Genomic DNA, 24,491 nt, shown 5'->3' with positions numbered 1-24,491 from the left:
ACATTGTGATTTGTATAGTCACAGCGTGTACAAATAACAAGGTCACATGAGACACAGCCATCTTCTAACCGTATACACACTGGGAACTATATTCTCAGAAGGCGAAGCTCTGCTACTTCTGCGGAGTGATTTTTTTTTTTTATCATATGTTAATTTAAAAAATCTTGTATAATATGACTTGCTGTTTTTGTTTTGTTTGGTTTTTATTGTGTTTATATGATATTTGTATTTTTGTCATTTAATTTTTGCCATGAAAATAGCTTTGAATGCTGACATGACACTAAATAAAACTGAATCTGAATCTGCTGATATAACCAAGGCTGTTGTAATACGATGTATGTAAGCAACAAAGTACGAGAGGCTGTGCTGTATCATGAATAAGTAACGGCTGAAGGGCGTTGTTAGGCACGATGCGAAGCGGAGTAACCCCTTCAGCCGTTACTTATTCATAATACAGCACTTGCCTCGAGTACCTTGTTGCTTTTATAAAACGGTTGCCACACAATACAAATATTAAAGCCGAAAAATATTTATCTATGCAACTTTCATGAAGTAAAATCACTAAAAGCATTCCTTCCGCTGGAAAAAATAGTCCCTGACCGTAAACAGCAACAGAAGTTACATACATTATTTCGCCAATAGATGGCGGCAAAGACTGTCTTATGAATGAGTCAGTCGGTAGAGAAAAGACTCAAACTTGTTTTCACGGAGAAGGAAGACGCAACTGACAGATGACTAACGTTATAGGCACGGGAAAACCCCTTAACGGTTAGGCCTAACTGTTAAAAGGACAAGATATCGCAGCGGACATTCAAACGGATTATTTTATTATGAATATAGGACTGACCTGAAGGAAAATGCCATGTCTACTGTAAATGCAGGTACTCTCGCTTACTCGATCTCTCACAATACTCCACTATAGCTTCAATGAACAATATCAATGAGATCACACACGTGTTTAAGTTGCTAAGAGTGGTTGCTAGGGGTGTTGTAGTGATACATAGAACCATTGGGTGAAGCGGTCATAGCCGTGTTTTATCGTGAATAAAGCACAGCTATTGACCAATCAGAATCAAGGATTGGAACTAACCGTTTTATGATAACCAATAATATCATAACCTCTCTGTAGTGAACCAATCAAATGCCCGGTCTACATCATTTCACTCAGAAATGCCACAGTACAGAAGATGAATGCGAGTGCATGTTGACTTAAACCCGTCAGCTACCTGCTAAAACTACATTCGTTGTTTAATAAAGCTGTTTAATGTCAGTATTGTGTGTAAAACTGATATTCCCAAACCTTTTGGTCAGCTTAACCCCATTGACCTCAAATATTTACTAGAAGAAGGAGAGTTTTAGGATGTTCACACTTGATTAAAACGAACTCTGGTGTGATTGCTCTGTTAGTGCGGTTCATTTGATTTAGTCCCAGTTTGCTTTTCGAGACATCTGGATCGCCGCCAGATGTCTGGCTCAGTATAGGTCATAAACCCCGCCCTCTCCATGTAATCGAATGGGACGTGAGCCAAACAAAATAATCAAATTACACTTCAAAAGATGGTTTCTATCATTTTAGGCAGTTTTCATCACGCTGATGTAAGTTTAAGTGTTCCTTTTTTTAAGTACATTTGGTTTTAGTTAGTTATTTGCTATAAAACGGGGGTGTGGCATCATGATTGACAGCTGTGATTGACAGCTCCTCTGAGTGAAGTAGTCACGGAGGCACCAATGGGCTTTTTTTCTGGATATGATTATGTGGTTAGTAGTTGTATTTAGCTTATTTTCACTTCAGTTGTTCTACAATCAGCAGACATCAAAATTGGAGCAGTCAGGCTACTTACAAAGCAGTTTAGCGATTCATTAAAATCTAGGTGAGAGATTTTGTATTTTTTGCACTGATTTGTAATTGTAATGCATTTGTGTCTCTCAGCTGCTGGAGCCGGTGTGTCATCAGCTGTTCGAGTTTTACCGCAGCGGCGAGCCGCGTCTCCAGCGCTTCACTCTGCAGTTCTTGCCGGAGCTGGTGTGGAGTTACCTGTCCGTCACGGCGTGCCGAGACCCGCACTGCAGCGGCTGCATAGAGGCTCTTCTGCTCGGCATATACAACCTGGTCAGTGCTCCCCTAAACCAATGCACACAGAAACATTATTATGCAAAATTCACTTTTATAAGGTGTTTGAACACAGTTACAGTGTGTGTGTGTACACAACCAGCCTATAATGGTAAAAATGCACCCCCTTTATTTTTTTGTAATCCCCATAAATCATAAACAGTGTCTCCACACGAGCGGCTCCAGATTTCCCCGCCCATGACTGGTGTGATCTGGACTACACTTTATTTTAAGGTGTCATTGTACAGTGTAATTATATATTTAAGTACTGAGTAATATTAATTAACAGCATGTACTTACTATAGGGTTAGGGTTTGGTTGAGGGTTAGTTGCATGTAATTATGCATAATTTACTGTTATTACTATGGTAAGTACATGTAACGTATGTAACAAGTACACTGTAAAATAAAGTGTTAATGTGATCTGCCCTATTAGCACAGATCCCGTCCTGAGTGAGCCACAGTAGTCCCACATTTGTGTTTCCTCGCTGTAGCAGCTGGAGATAGACGATGTCTGTGCCAAAAAAAAAAACATTACAAATGTTCTGTTATTGGATGTACCAAACAAACATAAGAGACTCTATTGACTCCCGGGATCTGAGCCACTGAGGACGCAGTGGATGAATTTAATTTATGAAGGAAATGTGCCAAGGAAAGTCGTTAAAGTTTTTTTTTTTTGCACAAATCATTTTACGCCAGACTGCTTCACAAACGAGGGTCAGTTCAACGCTGGATTTGTGCAAGTTGTTTCTGTGAGATTTTAGATTAACATACTGCAAGGTTTGTGAAATTAAATGTTCATTAGATATTCAGTGATTTGTTTAAATGATGTAGATGCGCATTTGCTGAATGTTGACGGTAAATGAGAAAGTATTTTAGCCTGATTGTTTGCCTTTTCTGATACGTAAATAATATAAAAGCAACGCTTTACTTTTTCGCATACCATTTACTTTCTTTGTTTACCAGTTCTGGCTAACAAAGTATTAGATATGACTGACAGAGATCGTAAACTAATGAAGACGGAGAATGTGAGTGAGCGCTGGTGTTCTCAGCGCCGCCCGTCAAAATAAAAGTCTGGAGCGCCGTCAAAATAAAAGTCCCGCTTCCAAGACATCAGCCAATCAGAAAAACTTATCGGCCGATGCCGATATTTAAAAAAATGGCAAATATCGGCTGATGTATGGGCCTTGCCGATATATCAGTCGACCACTATTGTTGTTGAGGGAGTATCTGAAGCACGAGCTGTAAAGGGTCTGGATAAGGAAAGCTTCTGGAAAGGTTGCAGGGAGCAGTAGCTCATTTGCATATGAAGAGACACACAAAAATGGTGTGTTTTTGTTCTCACCCAAACAGGGGCAAATTTGACAAGCTATAATACATGATCTGTGGGTTATTTTCAGGAGAAACTTCACACACATTCTGGGACATCAGAGACTTATATTACATCTTGTGAAAAGGGGCATAATAGGTCACCTTTAATGATCAGTAATTTTATTGATTTGACTGCAATTTGATCTGTGTTGTATAAAGGGCTTTAGAAATAAAGGTGACTTGACAGATATTTCAAGTTGAGACCGATTCCTGATTCACTCCCTTAAAATCGCATCAAAAATGGTGTTGTAAATGTCGGGCGGACAGCAACTTCCTCTGGCTTTTCCTGTGAACTTTAGCCATGGATTTTTCCTTAATCAGGAAGTGGTGTTTTCCAGCCGGCTGTGAGAAGGGAAGCCAGGCTGTCGGCGAGGTCGGTGGTCTTTCATGGGTTTTACGCCCCGTGAACTCGCCCTCCCTCCTCACTTCGCCCTGAATACTAGAGTAGGTCATCTGTCAATCACATGCCATCCGGGTGTCAGGGAGCGCTTAATCATCCTGACGCTATCGGCTCTGAAATCGACTGGGACGGCAGCAGGCCGGTGGGCGTCCTGTTTTAGAGACTAACACACACTGAAATCTCACTTGATCTGGTTTGTCTTTACACCTGAAGAACTCCTGAGTCTGGTACAACAAGAACAGTTCTGCAGTTTCATCATGATTCGCTTGCGAAATCTCGTCACGTGTGTTTGAGCAAACTCTTGGCACATTCATCATCACTGTTGGAGAGTAACCAGTTGAAAGTGTTGAACTTCATACCAACCTAACTGCATTTTTTTGTATTGTGACAGTGGCTCTGTTGTTTTTAGAGCAGCTTTTCCAGTTACAAGATACTTTTTCCATCACATGACAAATTGCTTTATTATGGTCTTTTTGTTGTTGTACGCAAGCACAGTTTTGTGTATTTAGTTAGTTAGTTAGTTTTTTCCTGGTACACAAAAAGAAAAGCTTTTTTTAGGATATTTGGAATAGATAGGGAATATTTGTGTAATTTGTATTACATTTTTCTATAATTATCTAAATTATTTTTGGGGGAAATATTTGTGTAATATACATTTTTATATATATATATACACTTTTTTTTCATAAAATAAAATAGATACATTTTTAAAATGATCTACATTATTTTTTTGTAAAATACTGTTTTTTATCTCTATGTATCTTATTAAAATTAGATGAGTTTTAATTGAAATAAAGCAGTCACTTTTGGCCATTGCAGATTTCTTTTTCCTTTCATTTTCTGACAAAGACAGGAAGCTTTGTTTTTTCAGTGCTAATGCAACAAAATGAAAATGCGGAAGGAAATGCATTAGATGTGTAATTGATGCTTTGTCTGTGTGGTTTATTATTCTGCCAAAGAGACTGATGGGAAATGTTTTAAAGCCTGTTTCATAATCTTGCTAAATGAGTAGTGTTTTCTGGCAAGCTTTTATTGCTGTTCTTCATCAACAGCACACAAAATACAAAACAAAAGTGTTTCCCATGATAAATGAACTCATCTATGTGAAATATTATTCATGCAGCGCAGCGTAATTTAGGTTATGGCCATGCATATATTCAATACGGAAACAATATATTTTTTAGCTTTTGTCATTATAACGCTGTATGTTTGTTTACACGTTCCCTCATGTCTCTGAATCAGATCAGTCCTCATTATTATGATCATGTTTATTTCAGGAGATCGTTGATAAAGACGGGCAGAGTAAAGTGCTGTCGTTCACCATCCCTTCCTTATCCAAGCCATCAGTTTACCATGAGGTGAGTGAATCAAACGTCCCGATCCTGATCCTCAGATGTTCTCGCTCTGACCGTCTCTGTGTCCCGCCTCCAGCCGTCCTCGTTCGGCTCTCTGGCCTTGACGGAAGGAGCCTTAGCCAATCACGGCTTGAGTCGAGTGGTTTACAGCGGCCCGCACCTGCAGCGAGAGACCTTTACAGCACAGAACAGGTGCGGACGCATCAAATATTCATATTGCGCTCCATGCTTTTATTTTACTCATCCATTTTTAATCAGCTAATGAGTGCTGGGGAGGGGGGTTAACCTTTAACCTTGGGAGGGGGTTAAAGTGGATTTAATGATGCATTTCTGCTTTAATTTGATGATGATGATGGTCATGTGTTTTGCAGGTTTGAAGTCCTGACGTTTCTGCTGCTGTGTTATAATGCGGCTCTGAGCTACATGACCAGTTCATCCCTGCAGTCTCTGTGTCAGCTCAGCTCCAGGTTTGACATGTGACACACACACTGAGGAATTAAAAAAACAGTTTTAGTCCTTAAAAACACCATGATAACATTCAATCAGGTTTTATTGTATTATGGTTCCTGAGGGTTGTGATGGACTGAGACATGGGCACAGAGTTAGTAGGAATGCGTCTGAAATGTCCTCTTTTGAGCAATTTCCTTAACACCAACATTTCGAGTATGATCAAGATTATATGATTCACTGCATTAATTGCCAGGTTAATAATTTGGCTGATATTTGACATTGACACACGAATATCAACATTGGCTCAATCTCAATTTAGCTGATTAAAAATAAGTGAATCCCTTTTGTATCAGTTTCCAAATTAATTTAAATAATAATAATGTATCCATTACCAAGCCTGTTGGTAGACAGATAAATATTGATTTTTGTTTTTGTATTTTAAATTTTATTCATTTTAAATTATGAACTTTATTTTTTATTTAGTTAAAAAAATTTCACTTATTTATTTATTATCCATTGCCAAGGCGGTTGGTATATATATATCCAACTTTAAATTTTTATCCAAATTTATTTATTTAAATGCATTTTTTATTTATAAATATTATTATTAGTATTATTATTATTATTATTATATATTATTTATTTTGAATAAATACATCTGTAATTAATATTTTTATTTATTTAAATATATATTGCATATACAAATGTATTTATTAATTTAAATATATATTATTATTATAGTATATATTCAATATTTTTATTTATTTTTAATAAGTACATTTGCAGTTTTTTTCATTTAATTATATATTTTTTTTATTTTAAGTACATTTTTATTTATTATTCATATATTTTTTACTTATTTTTATTTACATTATTTATATGAATACATATTAAGTAATATAAGAGTTCATTTAATTTCACCTAGTTTACATACAATTTATGTATTGCTGTTAATTTGTTTTTTATATATCAGAATCATATCGATTTCCAGATCCTCTCTAGATTTACAAACCCTATTAGTGAAGTCAAGGAAGTCTCTCCTCGTTCAGTGTGGTTACAGTGTCTGTTGGCGTGCTGTTCAGATCTGCTTTGTTCAGGCCTTCAGGTCAGGTGTTTGTGTGGATAATGCGTCTCTTCATCTCAAATCCTCCCATGATCCTCTCTGTTTCCAATCACCCTGATCCTCTTATAGACCTGAACCTGAGTGGACTCAGACCTGCGATTGGTCTTTTCCCACAGTGATTTAAGCCACGCCATCCCGAGAGAGATGATCACATGACTGATTATTTAACCAATCAGCTAATGTTAGCAGTTGAGTTAACAAAGATCCTTTCCCTCGACTGCAGGTCAAAGGTCTCGTCACATTCCCTCATGGGCCGGATCATCATAGTGATGAATCTAAGCCAGTGGTTGACCAACATGGGCTTTTTATTGACCGATAGAAAGCAGTGAGACCAACATAATGCACATGTGAGTTAATTTCAGTCTGTTTCTTCTCTCTTCAGAGTGTCTATCTGTGGTTATCCAAGGCAACAGTTGCGGCGGTATAAAGGCATCAGCGCGCGGCTCATGGTCACGTCAGAGTTCCTGGTGCAGCTCATCACGGGGATCCATTTTGCACTGTGAGTGGTTCAAAACTGAAGACTGTGTCCTACCAAACCTGTTATCAGACCAGTGTTTCTGGTCTCAGCTGACTACGCCCATGTCATCATCATGTGTGTCTAATGGGGCATGGCATCTGCCAATTATCAGCTCAGTTTGGCTTAAAAATAAGGTGTTCCCTTTTGTATCAGTTACAACATTCAGAAATAGTTATTTCATCATTTTTAAAAATGTTTTTAGTTATTTTTCCTACTTTATCATTTTGTTCCCGTTCTTTATACCTTGATATTGTTTCTTTTTTCTGAAGGATCTTTTTGAAGGATGTTTGGACTCTTGATTTCACTCTTGTTTAGAAAAATATTCTTCAAAAATGAATTGTCCAGTCAATAATCATTTGTATTTGGCTGATTTAATAAGGCATTCCCTTTTGTGTCAGTTCCCAAATTTTAGAAATAGTTATTTCATTTTTTTTTAATGTTATGTTTAAAAAAAAAAAAAAAAAAACTATCATTTTGTACTATACACTTTTATACTTTTTTTTTTTTTTTTTTTTTCATTTATTTTTCTGGGAAACGATTTTTTTGAAGGCTCTTGACAGATGTGGTCACCCTTGTATGGAAAAATATCCCATATATTACTTTTTCTGTATACAGTATTTAGCCATTTTGAGATTGTCGACATCTGCCGATAATCATTTCCATTTTGCAGATTAAAAATAATAAATTATCCTCGTTTGTTCCAATGATGAAATAACAGTATATGGGTTTGGATTGAGATGAGGGTGAGTAGATGATGACAGAGAAGTTGTCTTTGATCGTGTGTGTGTGTGTGTGTGTGTGCGCAGGTGTAACGGTGAAGTGGACCTGGGCTCCAAGGCTCTGGATGATGTGCTGTACCGGTCTCAGCTGGAGCTCTTCCCAGAAGCCCTGCTGGTGGGTTTCAGATCCCTCACGCTTGAGCAAAGCTAATCCAGCTAAAGCTCCGCAGATTACCAACATTTCTGAAATTCATTCACTGATCCCGTTAGAAACAAACACTTACAACACCACAAAAACAGGCTATAGACCAGGAATTAGTTCTATTTAGGGAGTAAATATTTACTCTCACAGGGATTTGATAATGAGCCTTTACTAAAATTAAATGAAATATGCATTAAATAATATATATAATGTATATGCAAAATTGGAATGGATGGATAATCTGTCTAAAATAAATCAAATCTGTCTTTATAATAAATTACATTTAAAAAAATGTAATTTTATATTTTTTTAAAGTAATTTAATAATAATTTATAGTTGCTAATTGCATAACATTTGCAAAATTGTATATATATATATATATATATATTCATATACATTTATTATATATGAACTGTTTTTTAATTCGCAACTATCTAATTATCTATAGTTGTTATGAATCATATATTATAATTAATTTTAAACAAAAAACATACAATTATATATTTATAGTTTTATAAATTTTATTAAAAGTAATTTTATTTATAACAATTTACAGTTGCAATTTACTTAAGTTAACTTAAAAATTGTCTATAATGTGTGTGTGTGTATATATATATATATATATATATTAGGGCTGTCAAAAGATTAATCGCGATTAATCGCATCCAAAATAAAAGTTTGTGTTTAGATAATATATGTGTGTGTACTGTGTATAATTATTTTCTATATATAAATACACACACATGCATGAATATATTTAAGAAATATTTGCATACATATACTGTATATATATTTATATAGTTTATATTATATATAAATATATTTTTTTATATATAAATTACACATTTTTCTTAAATATATACAAGCATGTGTGTGTATTTATATATACAAATTTAATTATACACTGTACACACACATATATTATTTAAACACAAACTTTTATTTTGGATGCGATTAATCTTTTGACAGCCCTAATATATATATATATATATACCATGCATTGCGTTATAATATATTGTTTTAGATAAAAAAAATGAACATGTCACATTACACCGTTTTAATGGAATATCCAATAATGCATTGAATTATCATTGATGCATCTGTGCATTTTTATGCCACTAATAATTTGCAATATGTACTGTAGAAGATCTGTGTGCATGGCTACATATAGAGAGAGTTATCTTCTGTCCTTGATGTTTCTCAGGTGGGAAACGCCATCAAATCGTCTCTTCACGGCGCTACTCTGAAGTCCAATAAAGAGGGAACTCGGTCCATCCAGGTGGAGATCACTCCCACCGCCTCTCGGATCTCCAGGAACGCCGTGACCAGCCTGTCAATCCGAGGCCATCGCTGGAAACGCCACGGTGAGGATGAGTTGCCATGGTGACTCACACTTCCTGAAACCGCTGACGGATTCGATGCCCTAGTATTAAAACTCTCCGGGGGTTTTTCCCACGCATCCTGATGTTTCGACGACTCGGGGCGGAACGGGATTCCTGCTCACATTTCAGCGGGTCATAGATCGTAATAATGTGGTATTTGGCAGTTTTTCAGCTTCCTCATCCCGACACCACGCCATCTGACTAATTAGTGCTCAGGCGTTTCAGAGTTAATGACGGCTTTCTGTTCGTCAGCCACAATTAAGCAGCAAACGCACTCATTAGAGCTGCTGGCCAAGGCAAGCGTCATCGCTGCTAGAGATTTGAAGCCCTAACCCTAAATTTGACACTTTTAGTGTATAAATCGCCCCATCAAATCATTTGTGCCTCAAAGCATAATATGGCTCATTTCTTAATTATTTCTTAAACTATAATATTCGTTTTACTGATTTGAGTCTCTTTGTTTTTAATTCGGGTGTTAGTAGATTTTAATTTGGATTTACATTTACAGTAGCTATTATAACTAGTATAAAATGCTAGTTTATTTTAATAATAATATAAATATATATATATATATATATTAATAACTATGATATATATGTACAATATATAATAACTGAATTTTAATTATTAAACATTACAATTAAAAAAATATTTTATAATATAATTTATAAATATTTTTTAATGTATTTTCATTTTATAATAACAATATATTTTAATGCTTATTAAATAATAAACATATTTGGTAATAATATTAATAATGTTAATTTATGTACATAATATATGAACATAATATATTATTAATAATGCTATAATTTGATTATAAACTTAATTGTAATATTTTATAAAAATATATAATTAAATAATTGTTCATATTATTTCAGTAATTATAAAATAATATAATTCATATTTTTGTTAAATATAATGTATTATAACTATATAATGTAATTATAATTAATAATTAATTATAGTAGCTGTATATTTATATTATTTTATTATAACACTCATTTAATTATAAATTTATAATAATAATATAATTTAAAATGTGAAGTGCATTTTGAGAGTCGCTTTCATTTCATTGTCATGTGTCCATTTTTATCATATTATTTTGAACTGTTTATGTTTGTCTTGAGATGTTTCAGATTTTATTTCCATGTATGTCTCATCACGTCACCCATCATGCATGTATCCGTGTGTGTGTGTGTGTGTGTGTCTCAGAGTCTCAGGAGGACAGTGTAGACTCCCCTGACTCCTGCCCGACGGGGCCCATCCCTGAGATTAGCGTAACGGGGGTCAGCGGGGAACGACTGGCCAACGGAGAGGCTCTTCGCTGCAGGACGGAGGGGGAGGCGCTAGGGGGCGCCACTGAGGTGGGGGTCGACCCTAGAGGTCAAGAGGTCAGGAGGCAGAAGTCCGTGCGGAAGCACCTAGAGGACGGGACGCCCTCCGTGGGGCGGGTTCAGCTCTAGAGCCCCACCCCCCCCACCCCTCGTCCCACACACCCCCCCCTCTCCCCTCGGGCCCAGAGGTACTTGGTGTGGGAGGAGCGTCTTCATAAGCGTGTTCATTATTTAAGATATGTAAACCCTGAAGAGTATCAGCCAGCAACTTTTTCAGGAAGGAATGTGTCAAAGGTGAAGCTCGATCCACCGCATTAGTGGCATAATGTCTATTAACTCTATTGTCTATAAATAAAAATAAATAAATAATAATAATTAAAAAACAAAACAAAAACAAAACAACAACAAATAAATATATATATATATATAGATTAATTTATTATTTGGGGTTTTTTTTTTAGGCGGAAGAACTGTGTATTTACATTTTTGTGCATGCATATATATTTTCAAACAATATGCATGCAATACATACATATTTTTATTTTATCTACACACACACACACACACACACACACATATATATATATATATATATATATATATATATATAATATAAAATTGTAATAAAAAATATAATATAGAAATACATTATATATATATCATTTAACATTTATATATGAAATTATATATTGTAATTAGATACAATTATTATAATTGTATCTAATTACAATATAGAATTTAATATAGAAATACATTATATATATATATATAAACATTTATATATGAAATTATATATTGTAATTAGATACAATTAATATAATTACATTTATTATTATGAATACATTATTTAAATAAATTTTTATTATTTATTATATTAAAACAAATTTTGTAATTAGATATAATTATAATTAAGTTTATTATTATTATTGATTTATTATACAATTATATATTGTAATTAGATACAATTATTATAAGTTAGTATATTTTTATTATTATTAATGTGTTACTTAAATAAATATGTATTTATTATGTATTACATTATATATTGTAAAGAGATACAATTATACAGGTTTATTATAATTATTATTAATGTATTATTTAATTAAATAAATGTGTATTATTTATTTATTATACATCAAATTATATGTTGTAATTCTATACAAGTATATTATTATTAATACATTTTTTTAAATAAATATTTATTATTGATTTATTAATTGATTTTTCACTTAGGGACAAATTAAAATGTGTTATTGTGGTGATTGACATTACATCACAAGCGTTGTGGATCGTGCTTCTCCCGATCCTGGAATATTCCTGAAATCCTCTCCTTAACTTTGTCAATGTCCCTGTTTTTTATGTTATGTCTTAACACTCTTAACGCTCTTGCGTCTGTTTCTGTCGCATTCACCAACTCGTTCCACATCTCTGTCTTATTCTCCATCCGATCAAACCTCCCGAACTCACAGCTAACCACTCACGGAAACGCCCCGCACTGCTTCAGTCCCGCTCACTCAATCTCTGCTGCTTTCAGAAAAGCCATTTATGAAACCTCCTTTTCCCACTTATCCACACTTATCCACTGGGTTGCCAAGGGAAACGACCTCCCTTTAGATGCCCGAGAAACGAGACAAGACTGACAGGAAATGATGTGGTATAACCATCAGTGAGGAGGATTCATGGACATCAGAGCTGATAAGTGTGTCCATTATCAATATGGTTGCCATATATTGTGCATCCCAACAGAAAACATCAGAACTTCCTGTCAGTCTGTTCCTTCTCTTCTAGTCTTGTTGCACATTTCCTTCCTTCTCCCTAAAAACCCCGGTCCTGCCGACAGCTCCCTCTGCTGAAACACCGGCTCTTATTTCCCTGGAGACTCTGTGTGGCTCTTGAAGGAGTCTGAGCTCTAGTGTTGTGTTTTATCTTCCGTCTGTCCTGATAACTCTGAAATCTGATTTCTGCACCAGATGCATTGGTAAAACGCATGTTCTGGAAACCTTCATGTGCTTTCTACATCCCTCATATCTAATGCTATGTGATGTCTGATGATGATTACAGAGATTTCGCTTTACAAATCCTGAATCGTTACTAAATTCATCTGGGTTGTTTGGTTAGTCTCATGAAAACTCTCTAGAATTATGTGGGTCATATTTCAAAGTTTTTTTCCGTTTAGTTAAGCGCTTAATTAAGCAAATTTCCCCCTAAATTCTCATTACTATTATATAATCTAATGCTTATTATAGTTACATAATTTTTTATTACATTAAGAATGAGTTTTTTTTCCTTATTACAGCAGGCTTTTCTGAGATTAAAAGTTGATATTTCAATAATTAAACTACACATTCGCATGTCTCTAATGTTGGTTAATGGTCACATGACATGCAGGGAAACTAAATATTTCATCTTTTCAAGTAGGTGTTTTGTATTGATTGAAATTAATTTAATTTCACATTTTTAAATCTCCACGAACTCCACTTTAGGAAACCGTAAATTGAGTTTTATGGGAAAATGAACTTAATTCTGACATTATAAGTATATATAAGTATGTACTGTATGTTAGATTACATGTAACACTTTTTTTTATTTGACTTTGACTTTGACTTGAATGAAAAATCTGGAGGAATTAGATTTTTTTACATTTTTACATTACATTTTTTTTCCTAGATATGACCTATAATATGACCTAGATATTTCTTTGTGAGATTCAACCTATTATATATTGATAATATAACATTTATAATATAAAAAATATAATATATATGTTAGTGTTTTAATTACACAGCCCTGCATCTTAAAAAAAAAAAAAAAAAAAAATTCTGCTGATTTGCAAAAAGACCTAAAATTATAGTTTAAGAAATCAGTAAAAATGTTCCATCACAGTTTTTTTTTATAAAAAATATTGTAAAATATTAGTTTTACAAAACAAGAATGAAGATTTTTTTTTGAGTTTTAGGGTAAACAATGAGGTTTCATTTGTTAACATTAGTTAGTAGTCATGAACTAACCATGAGCAATACATTTGTCACTATATTTCTTCATCTTTGTTAACGTTAAGTAATAAAAATATAACTGTTCATTGTTTGTTCATGTTAATATAACTAATTTGAACAAATACAACTTTTGATTTTATTAGTAAATGTTGAAATTACCATTAAAGGAACCGTATGTAAGAAATGTATTTCAATTAATCATAAAATGGCCCTGATATGTCACTAGACATTAAGAAATCATGTTCAAATACTTATATCACTGACAACAGTGGTCCGGCCAGGATATTGTCATTTAAAAAGTGGACTTGCAGCCCTCAACTGATGTTGATGTTGTCATGTTGTGTTTTGGCCTGATGCGCCACCCTCCATCTATCTACCAATCACGAAGTCAGTAGTGTTTCGGCATCCGGGTTGCCAGCTCAGCTCTACACTCTAAAAAATGCTGGGTTGTTTTAACCCAATGTTGGGTCAAATATGGACTAACCCAACGTTGGGTTAAAAAATGCAATTTAAAAATGGACAAATTGCATTTTGGACAAAATCAAAAATGGACAAAAATGCTATTTAAAAATGGACAAATTGCATTGGTTACATTAAAAATGTAACCCAACAGCTGCGTTTGTCTATTTTTAAATGGCATTTTTAACCCAACATTGGGTTAGTCCATATTTGACCCAACATTGGGTTAAAACAACCCAGCATTTTTTAGAGTGTAGTTAGCACCTCCTTGTAGCAGCCTACGTTCCTGCTGGATCCTGCAGCCTATCTGGCAACCTGGAGTCAGGGGGGAGGGGGAGGGGATACACCGCTCTACAGTAATTTGAAAGTGATTGCAGTACCAGTTTTGGCCACAATCTTACATACGGTTCCTTTAACAGATTAATAAATGCCAAAAAGCAGCTGAGAATTGAACAAATAGTTGTAGCTCGACTCATTTTTCTGGTGATTAAGAGATAATCCAAGACTTCTTAACTGTACAAATGGTTGTCGGAAGGAAAAATGCATATATTTTGTTATATAGAGCAAAAAACAACACTTTTTGCAATCAGCAGCACCTCAAAATGAGCAAGAAACAGTCGGATTCATGAGATGCAGGGCGACTCTAGGAAGTGCTCTTCTAACAGTGTGTTGTGTTGCGGCGCAGACGCAGTGGATCTGGGTTCCCCGGATGAGCTGACGGAGATCGCGGAGGTGGACGAGGGAATCTGCACGCAGGCGGCCGGAGCTCAGGGTCAGGCCAGCCCCCCCACCATCGTCATCAGCAACAGCGGGGGCGGAGCCTCGGTCGCCAAGCCCACGGGGAAGGGTCTGCGCCGCCTGACGGGCAGATCCAGCAAAGACAAGGAGAAGGAGAAGGACATGGATCAGCTCACGCGCAAGCAGGCGGCCGTCCGCGCCATGAGCGAGAACCTGGAGCTCCTGTCACTCAAACGCCTGACGCTGACGGCCAGCCAATCGGTGCCCAAGAGCGGCTCGCTCAGCCTGTCGCGCACCGCCAGCGCCGTCTTCTCGCGCTCGTTCGAGCAGGTCAGCAACGTGTTCTCCGGCGGAAACCAGTCGTCCAGCCGCGCGTCCAGTCCCACGGCCAATCACGCTCCTGACGGGGACGAGGGCGTGGCCTATTCTGAGCACTTAAGCCCCGCCCACCAGCATCGGCAGCGCTCGCCCACCATCAGTATCCACGTGACCTCTGACCTGTGACCCTCTGACTACAGTAATGCGACTCTAACAGTAAACTGCACCTTACGGGAAATTATTTTGTTGTTTTTTTTGTCAGTTGTGTGTAATTACCAAAGTCATGTATTTTTGAAGTAAGTGTTTTTAAAGCAAACTTTAACTTTTTTCCCAGTTTGTTCTTCAAGGTTTGAAGTCGACCCATGAAGTTTACATGCGATTACGAGCTGTGTTGTGTATTTTTTTTAAATGCGTTTGAGATCACACACACTGAACCGTGTGTGGTTTGAATTTACGTGTGCGTTCGCAGCTCACACGTCTTCTGCAGTTTCCCAGCATGCACTGGGCTTGAACCGAAGCCATCATTTCACACTGTTTCCATGGGAATTTGGATGCTCGTTTTCAAAACCCAGAGTGGAAAATCTGGTGGAATAAGACACCGAAACAAAACTGTGGTCGTCTTCGTTTACATTGTTTTTCATGCGGTATTTGAAAAGCAATATGCTTATTGTTTGAGTTGCTGTGTGTGAGGATGCGCGAGGCCATAAGAGATGCATTATGGGAGGTTAGCAACTGATGTCATGCTTTCAATGCAAAGCACTACGGCAGAGACCCATGAAACAGTGTGATTATAAGCCAGAAATCATTTCTTGATATAAAAATGAAAGAGAAATCAGTGTTTTTTTTTTCTTTTTTTTTTCTTGGACTAATTATAGCATTGTTTTCTTTCTTTTTAATTGGTGCATCACTGTGCTGTTGCATCAATACTTGTCTGGTTTTATTATGATTATATTTTGGAAGACATGTTTTTGAAGACATTTTTTTCTGGTCATAATGGTTTGTGCTTTTAATTTGAAGTGGGTCATCAATAACAGTGGTCGTGTCCGTATTCAGATTATTTTGAGAATGTGAATATTTTCTTGTGAACTGTAAATATTATTGTACTAAAGTCCTTTTTTTTTTTGCCTTTCATCAACAAAATAACATGGTTACAGTCTCTGAAAATAAAGATTTCTATTTCAGCATGCCTCTAGATTTTTATATAGTTAATGATGTTTTTTGAATCAACTTTTAATGACGATAGATTTATTCCTTCTGAACAGTTTTGAGATTAAATGATTGAACAAAAGTGATGTGTGAATTTATTTTGTATCCATATTAAATGTCTGTTTGTTAACAACGGGTTGTGTACATAATTAATTTTTAGGGTTGGAAAGTTCATGTTTTGATGATTTAATTTGATACTTGTTATAATTCATGCAGTTATTTAGTTCTTTGTATTTTTCCCCAAAAACATCTTAATCTTTCATCATAAATATATAGTCCAATTGAGCTGAAACATTCAATATAAATGCAAAATTGCTTTCAAATAATAGATAATCTGACTGGGATTCTGTTATTTTATTTATCTGTCATCAGGCAGTAATTCAACTAAATTATCAAAATGCATATATTTAAATACATTATAAAATTTAGCGTTAATGATTTTTACAATAAATAAATATGCCTAATGAAATCTCTAAAATCTCTTTACTGAAGACCAATTTGTCAAACTGCAACACACAAGTGAACAATGATATTGAAATAATAGTATATCTTACAAAGTTACTTCACACAACTCAAAACAATAATGTATGCTGCATATAATTCACTTAGAACATGTCGATGTTAAGATAAACAAACAGTCTAGCATCACAATTATGTCCCTCCAGTTACATTTAGCATGTCACATGTAAATAGTTCTCAAACGTGTATAACTGATCAAATGCATAATCTTGTACCTGCTGGTGTCTCGATGTCCCTTGTGTGGCCACTAGGTGTCACTGTGCCGCCTTTTTGCGACTGTCGCAAATCAGTTACCACAGGAACGCCACCGCTGCACACTTTACGGCATACACGTGGTTCCTGCGGTCTTCCGTGCCCTTCACTGCTCCACGTCGGATCCAGAGACGATATTTGATCAAATCTGAGTGAAATCATGACCAAACTGAGCAAAGAGAGCAAGCAGCGGCTGCAGCAGGTGTTCCAGTGCGGCCAGTTCGTGATCCGCTGGGGCTTCATCCCCACGGTGCTTTACCTGGGTCAGTAAACTGCGCGAGCGCGCGAATCATGTGTGTTTAACTTAGCCTACATACTGTATGTCAAGGGTTTATGCACCATTTGTGTTTATTTGAGTTGTATGATGAGTTTTTGACACACACACACACACACACACACACACACACACACACACACACACACACACAGTGTGAAGACTGGAGTATTATGAACTCTTTGATCACAAGTTCTAATTGTTATGTTTTTATAAGCGATTAGTTTTTATAAGCGAAATAGATTTTACATTACGGACCCTCTTAAGATTAAGATAAAGATTTGACGGTGATGACTTGGACTAGCAAACAACACCGATCTCCCTAGCAGCCTGCTGGATAACCATAGCAACGCTCCCAGCACCTTAGCAACCACCTAGCAACGCCCTACAAACTATTATACAACCTATCAACGATCTGACCACAACCCTAGCTTATTGGTGTTGAGTTGTAAGTCTTCATTGTGATTAATGTTTAATATTAAATGTTGGTAAATGAAATGCTTATTTTCACATTATTTATGCAAATTGAAACATTTGAAAACAGACAATGTGCATTTTACATTGACAAAACACCACTTCTGTTGGTAATAAAGGTGTAATAATGGGCCAGTGCTGATAATCCAAAAGTATATGATACTTCCATTTACATATAAATCAAAATGTAATATGATAATTATATTTCTATATTGACCTATTAATTGGCCTTGCTGATATATCATTTTATTTTTTCATGCTATTTTTCTGTTTTGAAAGCATTTGAGACACTTTTGATATTTGCATGTCTGCAGATATCAGTTAATTAAAAAGAAATACAGTCTTCTCGTTAATTAATTAGGAACTATACGGTTATCCGGACCACACCTATTTGGGTAGGGTGGTTAGGGTTAGGGTTAGGTTAACTGTATAGTAGATTTACGTGTGGTCACGTGTGGTCCGGATAACCGTATAGTACCATTAATTATAACTAATATTTGCAGATTTGTAAACTGAACATCTTATATCTGGAGTTATTTATTTGTTTACCATGTGTAATGTTGACATAATGCTTAATAGCGATCCGGATATCTCAGATAGACCAATTAATGGCTTGATTTTTGTCGGGTTTGAGATGATCGGCATTGGCAGGTTTGGAAAGACATGACCTTTTGGGGTGATTCTTATCATATTTTGGGTGTATACCATCCTACTATTTCCTGGAGATGTCATTAAGGAAGGTTTCACGTCACTGACCGAAGTCGCTGCAGGACGGTTCAGTTCGTCAGGATAAAGGGCTTCTGGGATGCGTGTGCTTATAATACAGAGTGACTGCATCATTTCTGATAATAATGATGTGTTTTTTTCGTGTGCGGGGTCATTGAGTGCCAGAACACGCATCACTTCCTGCAGCTGTGATTGACAGTGTGTGATGCTCCGTCATGATTGTGTTCTTCAGCAGACGTGACGGGCGTTTGGGTCAGCAGGGTTCAGAGGGCGTCTTCGTCCTACAGCTTCATCACGGTTAAATGTAAAATGAGGAAATGTTAATGAGGCTTAAGGGACTCTGTGATTGATTTGTGCGCTTCTTGTTCCACAAAAATTTGCGTCTGTATTTTTGGCATGATGGGAGACGTTTAGAGACAAATGAGATGCAAAAGGAAGTTGTAGCTTTCTGCGTGTCGGCTAAACTGCCTCGCACGGAAAAGTCCCTCGAGTCTGAACATTAGCATTTCCAGAGGACATCATAAGCCTGCTAGATAAGACAGATTAGTATAGGCTACATAATATTACATATAATGGAATAAATATATTTAGAATAAACAGCTATTGTAACTTCACTTAAATGGCAATAAAAATTACCTATTAATTGTCATTTAAGTGAAATTACTGAACTTAAATATACGAGCTTGATAAAAATGATCATTCTAGAAGAAAATTTCAGATGGCACTTAGAGGATTTTGCATCTGAACTCTTCATATATAAAGGTAACACTTTGTTTTACAGTGTCCTTGTTACATATGTTACATGTACTTACCATAGTAATAACAGTAAATATGCATAATTACATACAACTAACCCTCAACCAAACCCCAATCCTACCCTAAGCCTATAGTAAGTACATGTATTAAAATGACTCAGGACTTAAAAATATAATTGCACTGTAACAATGACACCTTAAAATAAAAAGTAACCTCACACACACACACACACGCACATATACAGGGGTTGGACAGTGAAACTAAAACACCTGGTTTTAGACCTCAGTCATGTATTAGTACGGTGTAGGGTTTCCTTTTGCGGCCAGTACAGCCTCAGTTGGTCTCTGGAACGACAGACACAAGTCCTTCACAGCGTCCAGAGGGATTTTGAGCCGTTCCTCTTGCAGAACTGTGTCCGGGTCAGGGGGAACCCGTTTTCTGATCGCTCCTCCAAAAGAGTGGTTCAGTAATATCGAGATCTGGTGCGGGACACGGGAGATGTTCAACTTCACTTTCATGTTCATCAAACCATTGTCACCAGTCTTGCTGTGTGTATTGGTGCATTATCATCCTGATACACGGACCAGTGTTTGACCCATCGGGTGCTCATGGTCCTCCAGAATGGTTCGGTTGTCCTTGGCACTGAGCTTGGCAGCAGAGTCGGGAACGTCATGATATTACAGCCTAAACCATCTCTGATCCACCGTGTGCTTCACTCTGGACAGCACCAGGCCGGGTGTTGAGCCTCTTTGGGGCGTCTCTAACTCACACAGATGTGAAGGACACAATCCGGTTTGTGATTCGTCCTTCCTCAACATTACCCAGGACACTATAGCTCTCGATACACCACAAAGACCTGCTGTCCTGGTCACAGATGAGCCAGCGACACATACACACCAACAATTCACCCTCTTTTAAGCTGATATGTCTCCCATTATGTTGTGTGGATTGCAATATCTTCTGTACAGCTGTGCTATCGCTCCGCTAATTCAGCGTTCACACTCGGCTCTTACTGATGGAATGAAGATTGGTGCATGAAACCTCCAACACTATATTGGCTGGAGTTTAAGTTTTTTTCAAACCCCTCTATGTATGTGTGTGTATGTGTATATATATATATATATATTAGGGTGGCCCTTAAGTATACGAAAACATTTTTTTTTCCGTTTTTCTGCAGCCTGACCCCCTAGATTTGTTCCATTTATGCTAAAAACACCCCAGAAAAAATATGGGGCAAAAATATTAATATTTAGAGGTAGCTCAAGCACATCAAAGTTCGCTGTTTTTGTAGGCAATTCTACAAGTCAGCAAAATTCTTCATTCTAAAACGTTTAGCATTGAGCATTGTATTTTTTATTTATATATATATATATATATATATATATATATATATATATATATATATGTATATATATATATATATATATATATATATATGTATATGTATGTGTATATATATATATATATATAATCAGAAAGCCACAATTAGGTCTCTTCTCATAATAGTTTCAACTAAAATCAAAATTATTTAGCAAAATAAACCACTTCACGATAACATAAGAGGTTCTTAAAGACCTCACAGTTAACAGATCAGAACTATCCAAGATAACTGTGTAATAATGAAATGAAAAGCAAACGAGGATGGGCATTTTTCAAAAATATTGTATTCGAATATTCGGGCCTCATTAAAATCGAATATTCGTTTATTTAAATTGTTTAAGGAAAAAGTTTTTTTTAAAGTTTGTCACCATTTCCGAACAATCTTACAATATATGTCAAGTTTTCTTTTAGTTGAAAACATAATGTGTAAACAAAAAATAAAAAGAACAAAAGCATTTGCTCTAGCAGTGCGAAAGGGAAAAAACGCCTAATAAAGCAGACTTCGCCAGTTATCGTACATGTAGACTCGAGTCAGTGTATGATTATCGTGTTTATATTGTTTCACGTTAATGTTGATAAAAACAATAGGCCTAATATCCACATGCTCAAGTGAGAAAACGCGCTGCGCTGACGTTGCAGAGACACAACGGTGTGCTAAGCGAAGTTTCTAACAGCACTTTGCGTTTTCTGTTGTTAAACCTGTCTCCCTCAACAAAACTTAAAGCTGTGTACACTGTGTTGCTACACTGTGTAATTTTTTAAGTTGATTCTTAGCAAAAAACACTTTGTTCTTTCAAAAATATGTGCTCATTAATGTGTAATTACTTGTACCAACTAATCAAGTATTCTCGTAAGCGTATAATCTGCCATTTAGAAAACATACGAGCGAGTCGCTCATGTTGCGCCTCCATCTTGAAAATACATTAGCCAAAGAGGGACATACCTGGAAGTTCAAGCTTCGCCTTTCGCGTTTTTACACTCAGTGGCACCGTGACGAATGCGAGGGGGAGATTACTCGCGACTGCCGGCAGATTTTAAGTAATACGGCCACCGTAGGAGTTAAAACGCCCTCGGAATGGGAGGGGCTAGAAAGTAATATTCAGTTGGTAGTCATAAACAATTTCACCACTAGATGGGAGAAAATCCTACACAGTGTTGCTTTAAAGGAAGCATATGTCTCAATTATTTTGCTATCAGATAATAGTCATCTCCGCTCACTCGGGATACAGCGCTTGCCTGCGGTCATGAATGCAGTGATGGACAAGCTGTCTTTCCTCAACGACTGTTGTTTGGATTTCATGTGATTTATGATATTGTAACTCATGCAGGTTCATTAATTCATTGATCAAAAGTAATTCCATTTTGTTAGATCATTTAGTAAGATAATTTTCATCATTTTTAAGTAATTCCAAACTTCGCGAGGCAGACGACAGCATTATGTGGTCAACTACAGACAAGTTGTTAAACACGCTCCACAGCGCCACCCAGTGCATTTTCTTATAACTGCGAGTTAGCGCTTGGGATCCACATGGATTTACTGCATTTACGGCCTGCAGAACAACGTAGTAAAATTCGAATAGTATTTTATTTTTCGAATAATAATTAAAGATCGAATATTCGAAAATTCGTACACACCCCTACAAAAGACTGCAGTGAAGATTGTGTGCAGAAGTTTTGTCATTCTCAGCTATTTCAAAGCGTGTTGCACAATAAATGAAATGGAGATGAATCAGCTCTGACGTCTGAATTCTTTGGGATCGCGTATGTATGGATGATGCTTTTGTTGTGCCAGTAAGACCAATATTGAATGAAAATGGGAAGAAAGTTCCTGCAACCCAGGACTTTTAGTTCTCTCCACTCCGGATCTAGTGAGGCGGTTTCATGATGCCAATCGAGTCGACTCACTGAAGAGCTTCTCTGCAAGTTCCTGAGAACTGAGGAATCCACTCTTACGAGAGAGAGAGTGCTGATGTCATCCTCAAACTCTAATGTAATGCCTGGAAAATATTGCCAAATATCTTCCTATATGTCAGCCTGCATTCTGTCATTTGATTTTTGCCATATACTCAGTGTGCCTATACATGATGATACTGGCCACATCTCATGGTTGATTAAGAAGTTTGTCGAATCTAAAATCTACTGACCGTCCACCTTGATAATTAAAATTATTTTTATTTTTAAATTGATTAATTATTGAATGTAATTTTTCCCCCCCAGCTATTTTGTGTATCTTTTGTCATTAACGTATGTTTTGCATATATCAAATGTCTCCTGCTCTATAGATCAGTGATCTCACAAAAGCTGTCACATTTTTTTTATATATTTCACCCCAAAATTCTAAATAAATTGCTTTAAGAAATCCTTTTTCCTTTTTTTTTTCCATTGCATTGCAAAAAAAAAAAAAAAAAAACCCATTCAATTGTAAATGATTCATACATAATTGTATAATTTTCTGCTCAATTGGTCTATATTAGTTTTGCTTTTACGCTGATTTAAAAAAAAAAAAAAGAAAACAGTATTTCAGTTATGAGAATTATTATTGATAATAAAGGGAATTGCAAAAACTAATTTTATGTTGTATATATATATATATATATATATATATATATATATATATATATATATATATATATATATATATATATACCATTCGTTCATAAACAATAGTTCAAAAATGTGGGATTGGTAAGATTTTTTTAATGTTTTTGAAAGAGTCTCTTCTGCTCAACAAGGCTGCATTTTTGTTCAAAATACAGTTAAACAGTACTGTATTGTGAGATATTATTACAATTTCAAAAATAACTTTTATATTGTAATATATTTTAAAATGTAATATATTCCTGTGATCAAATCTGAATTTTCAGCATCATGGAAAAAAAAAAACCCAACAGTGATGCTGCTTCATATACGCATTTGTGGAAACTGATTTTGCCGGTTCCCGCCTCCTCCTTTCCATAACATCTGAACTGCGATATATATATATATATATATATATATATATATATATATATATATATATATAATTTTTAACTCAATTTAATATTTTTTTCTTTTATCTGTATTTGTTTGTGAAATGTGACCCGGAGCAGTTACCATGATATTCACGTGGAAGATCAGCGTTTACCACTGAGTGTTTACGCTAATGAATCTCTTCCATATTTCCATGGACACTTATAGTTATTTACCAGTATTTCTTTATTTCCCAGGATTCAAACGGGGAGCCGATCCAGGGATGCCTGAACCCACAGTGCTGAGGTGAGTTGTGTGAGTCGGACACGTGAAGCTCGCAGTGTTTCACCACAGAGAGCTGAAGAAGATGTCGCTGTTTCTTTCAGTTTGCTTTGGGGATGAAGACGCTCCCGACGGCCACTACAGACCAATCCGGATCCTCTCACTGGAGTCTCGGGACACTGACTGCTTGGATCAGAACG

The 24,491-nt window shown here is 36.0% G+C and overlaps 2 protein-coding genes across 5 annotated transcripts in view; both read left to right on the top strand.

Annotated features, from left to right (window-relative positions):
* Positions 1–16,761, top strand: part of hycc1 (hyccin PI4KA lipid kinase complex subunit 1) — a 43,714-nt gene extending 26,953 nt beyond the window's left edge. For 2 of the 4 annotated variants that reach the window (XR_013822110.1, XR_013822111.1), the window contains exons 4-12: positions 1,931–2,110; positions 5,158–5,238; positions 5,312–5,427; positions 5,607–5,702; positions 7,191–7,307; positions 8,132–8,219; positions 9,451–9,610; positions 10,844–11,153; positions 15,103–16,761. Coding sequence is in view for 2 of the 4 variants with exons in the window: in XM_079879735.1 (XP_079735861.1) it covers positions 1,931–2,110; positions 5,158–5,238; positions 5,312–5,427; positions 5,607–5,702; positions 7,191–7,307; positions 8,132–8,219; positions 9,451–9,610; positions 15,103–15,659 (1,395 nt within the window). In the remaining 2 variants the exon portion in view is untranslated. The remainder of the gene's footprint in view (positions 1–1,930; positions 2,111–5,157; positions 5,239–5,311; positions 5,428–5,606; positions 5,703–7,190; positions 7,308–8,131; positions 8,220–9,450; positions 9,611–10,843; positions 11,154–15,102) is intronic. The other 2 variants (XM_079879735.1, XM_079879736.1) reach the window with 1 other exon arrangement.
* A 745-nt stretch (positions 16,762–17,506) lies between these two features.
* tomm7 (translocase of outer mitochondrial membrane 7 homolog (yeast)) lies at positions 17,507–24,470 on the top strand. The gene is made up of 3 exons (XM_079878360.1): positions 17,507–17,713; positions 24,267–24,315; positions 24,396–24,470. Exons 1-3 carry the CDS (start codon positions 17,611–17,613, stop codon positions 24,409–24,411), a joined length of 168 nt encoding a protein of 55 aa, XP_079734486.1. The 5' UTR covers positions 17,507–17,610; the 3' UTR covers positions 24,412–24,470.
* Positions 24,471–24,491: the final 21 nt, after the last annotated feature.

The sequence above is a fragment of the Squalius cephalus genome (assembly GCF_949319135.1).
Source record: "Squalius cephalus genome assembly, chromosome: 8".
NCBI lineage: Eukaryota > Metazoa > Chordata > Actinopteri > Cypriniformes > Leuciscidae > Squalius > Squalius cephalus.
Note: the sequence above shows the minus strand (reverse complement) of the source record. Positions and strands in the feature narration are given on the sequence as shown.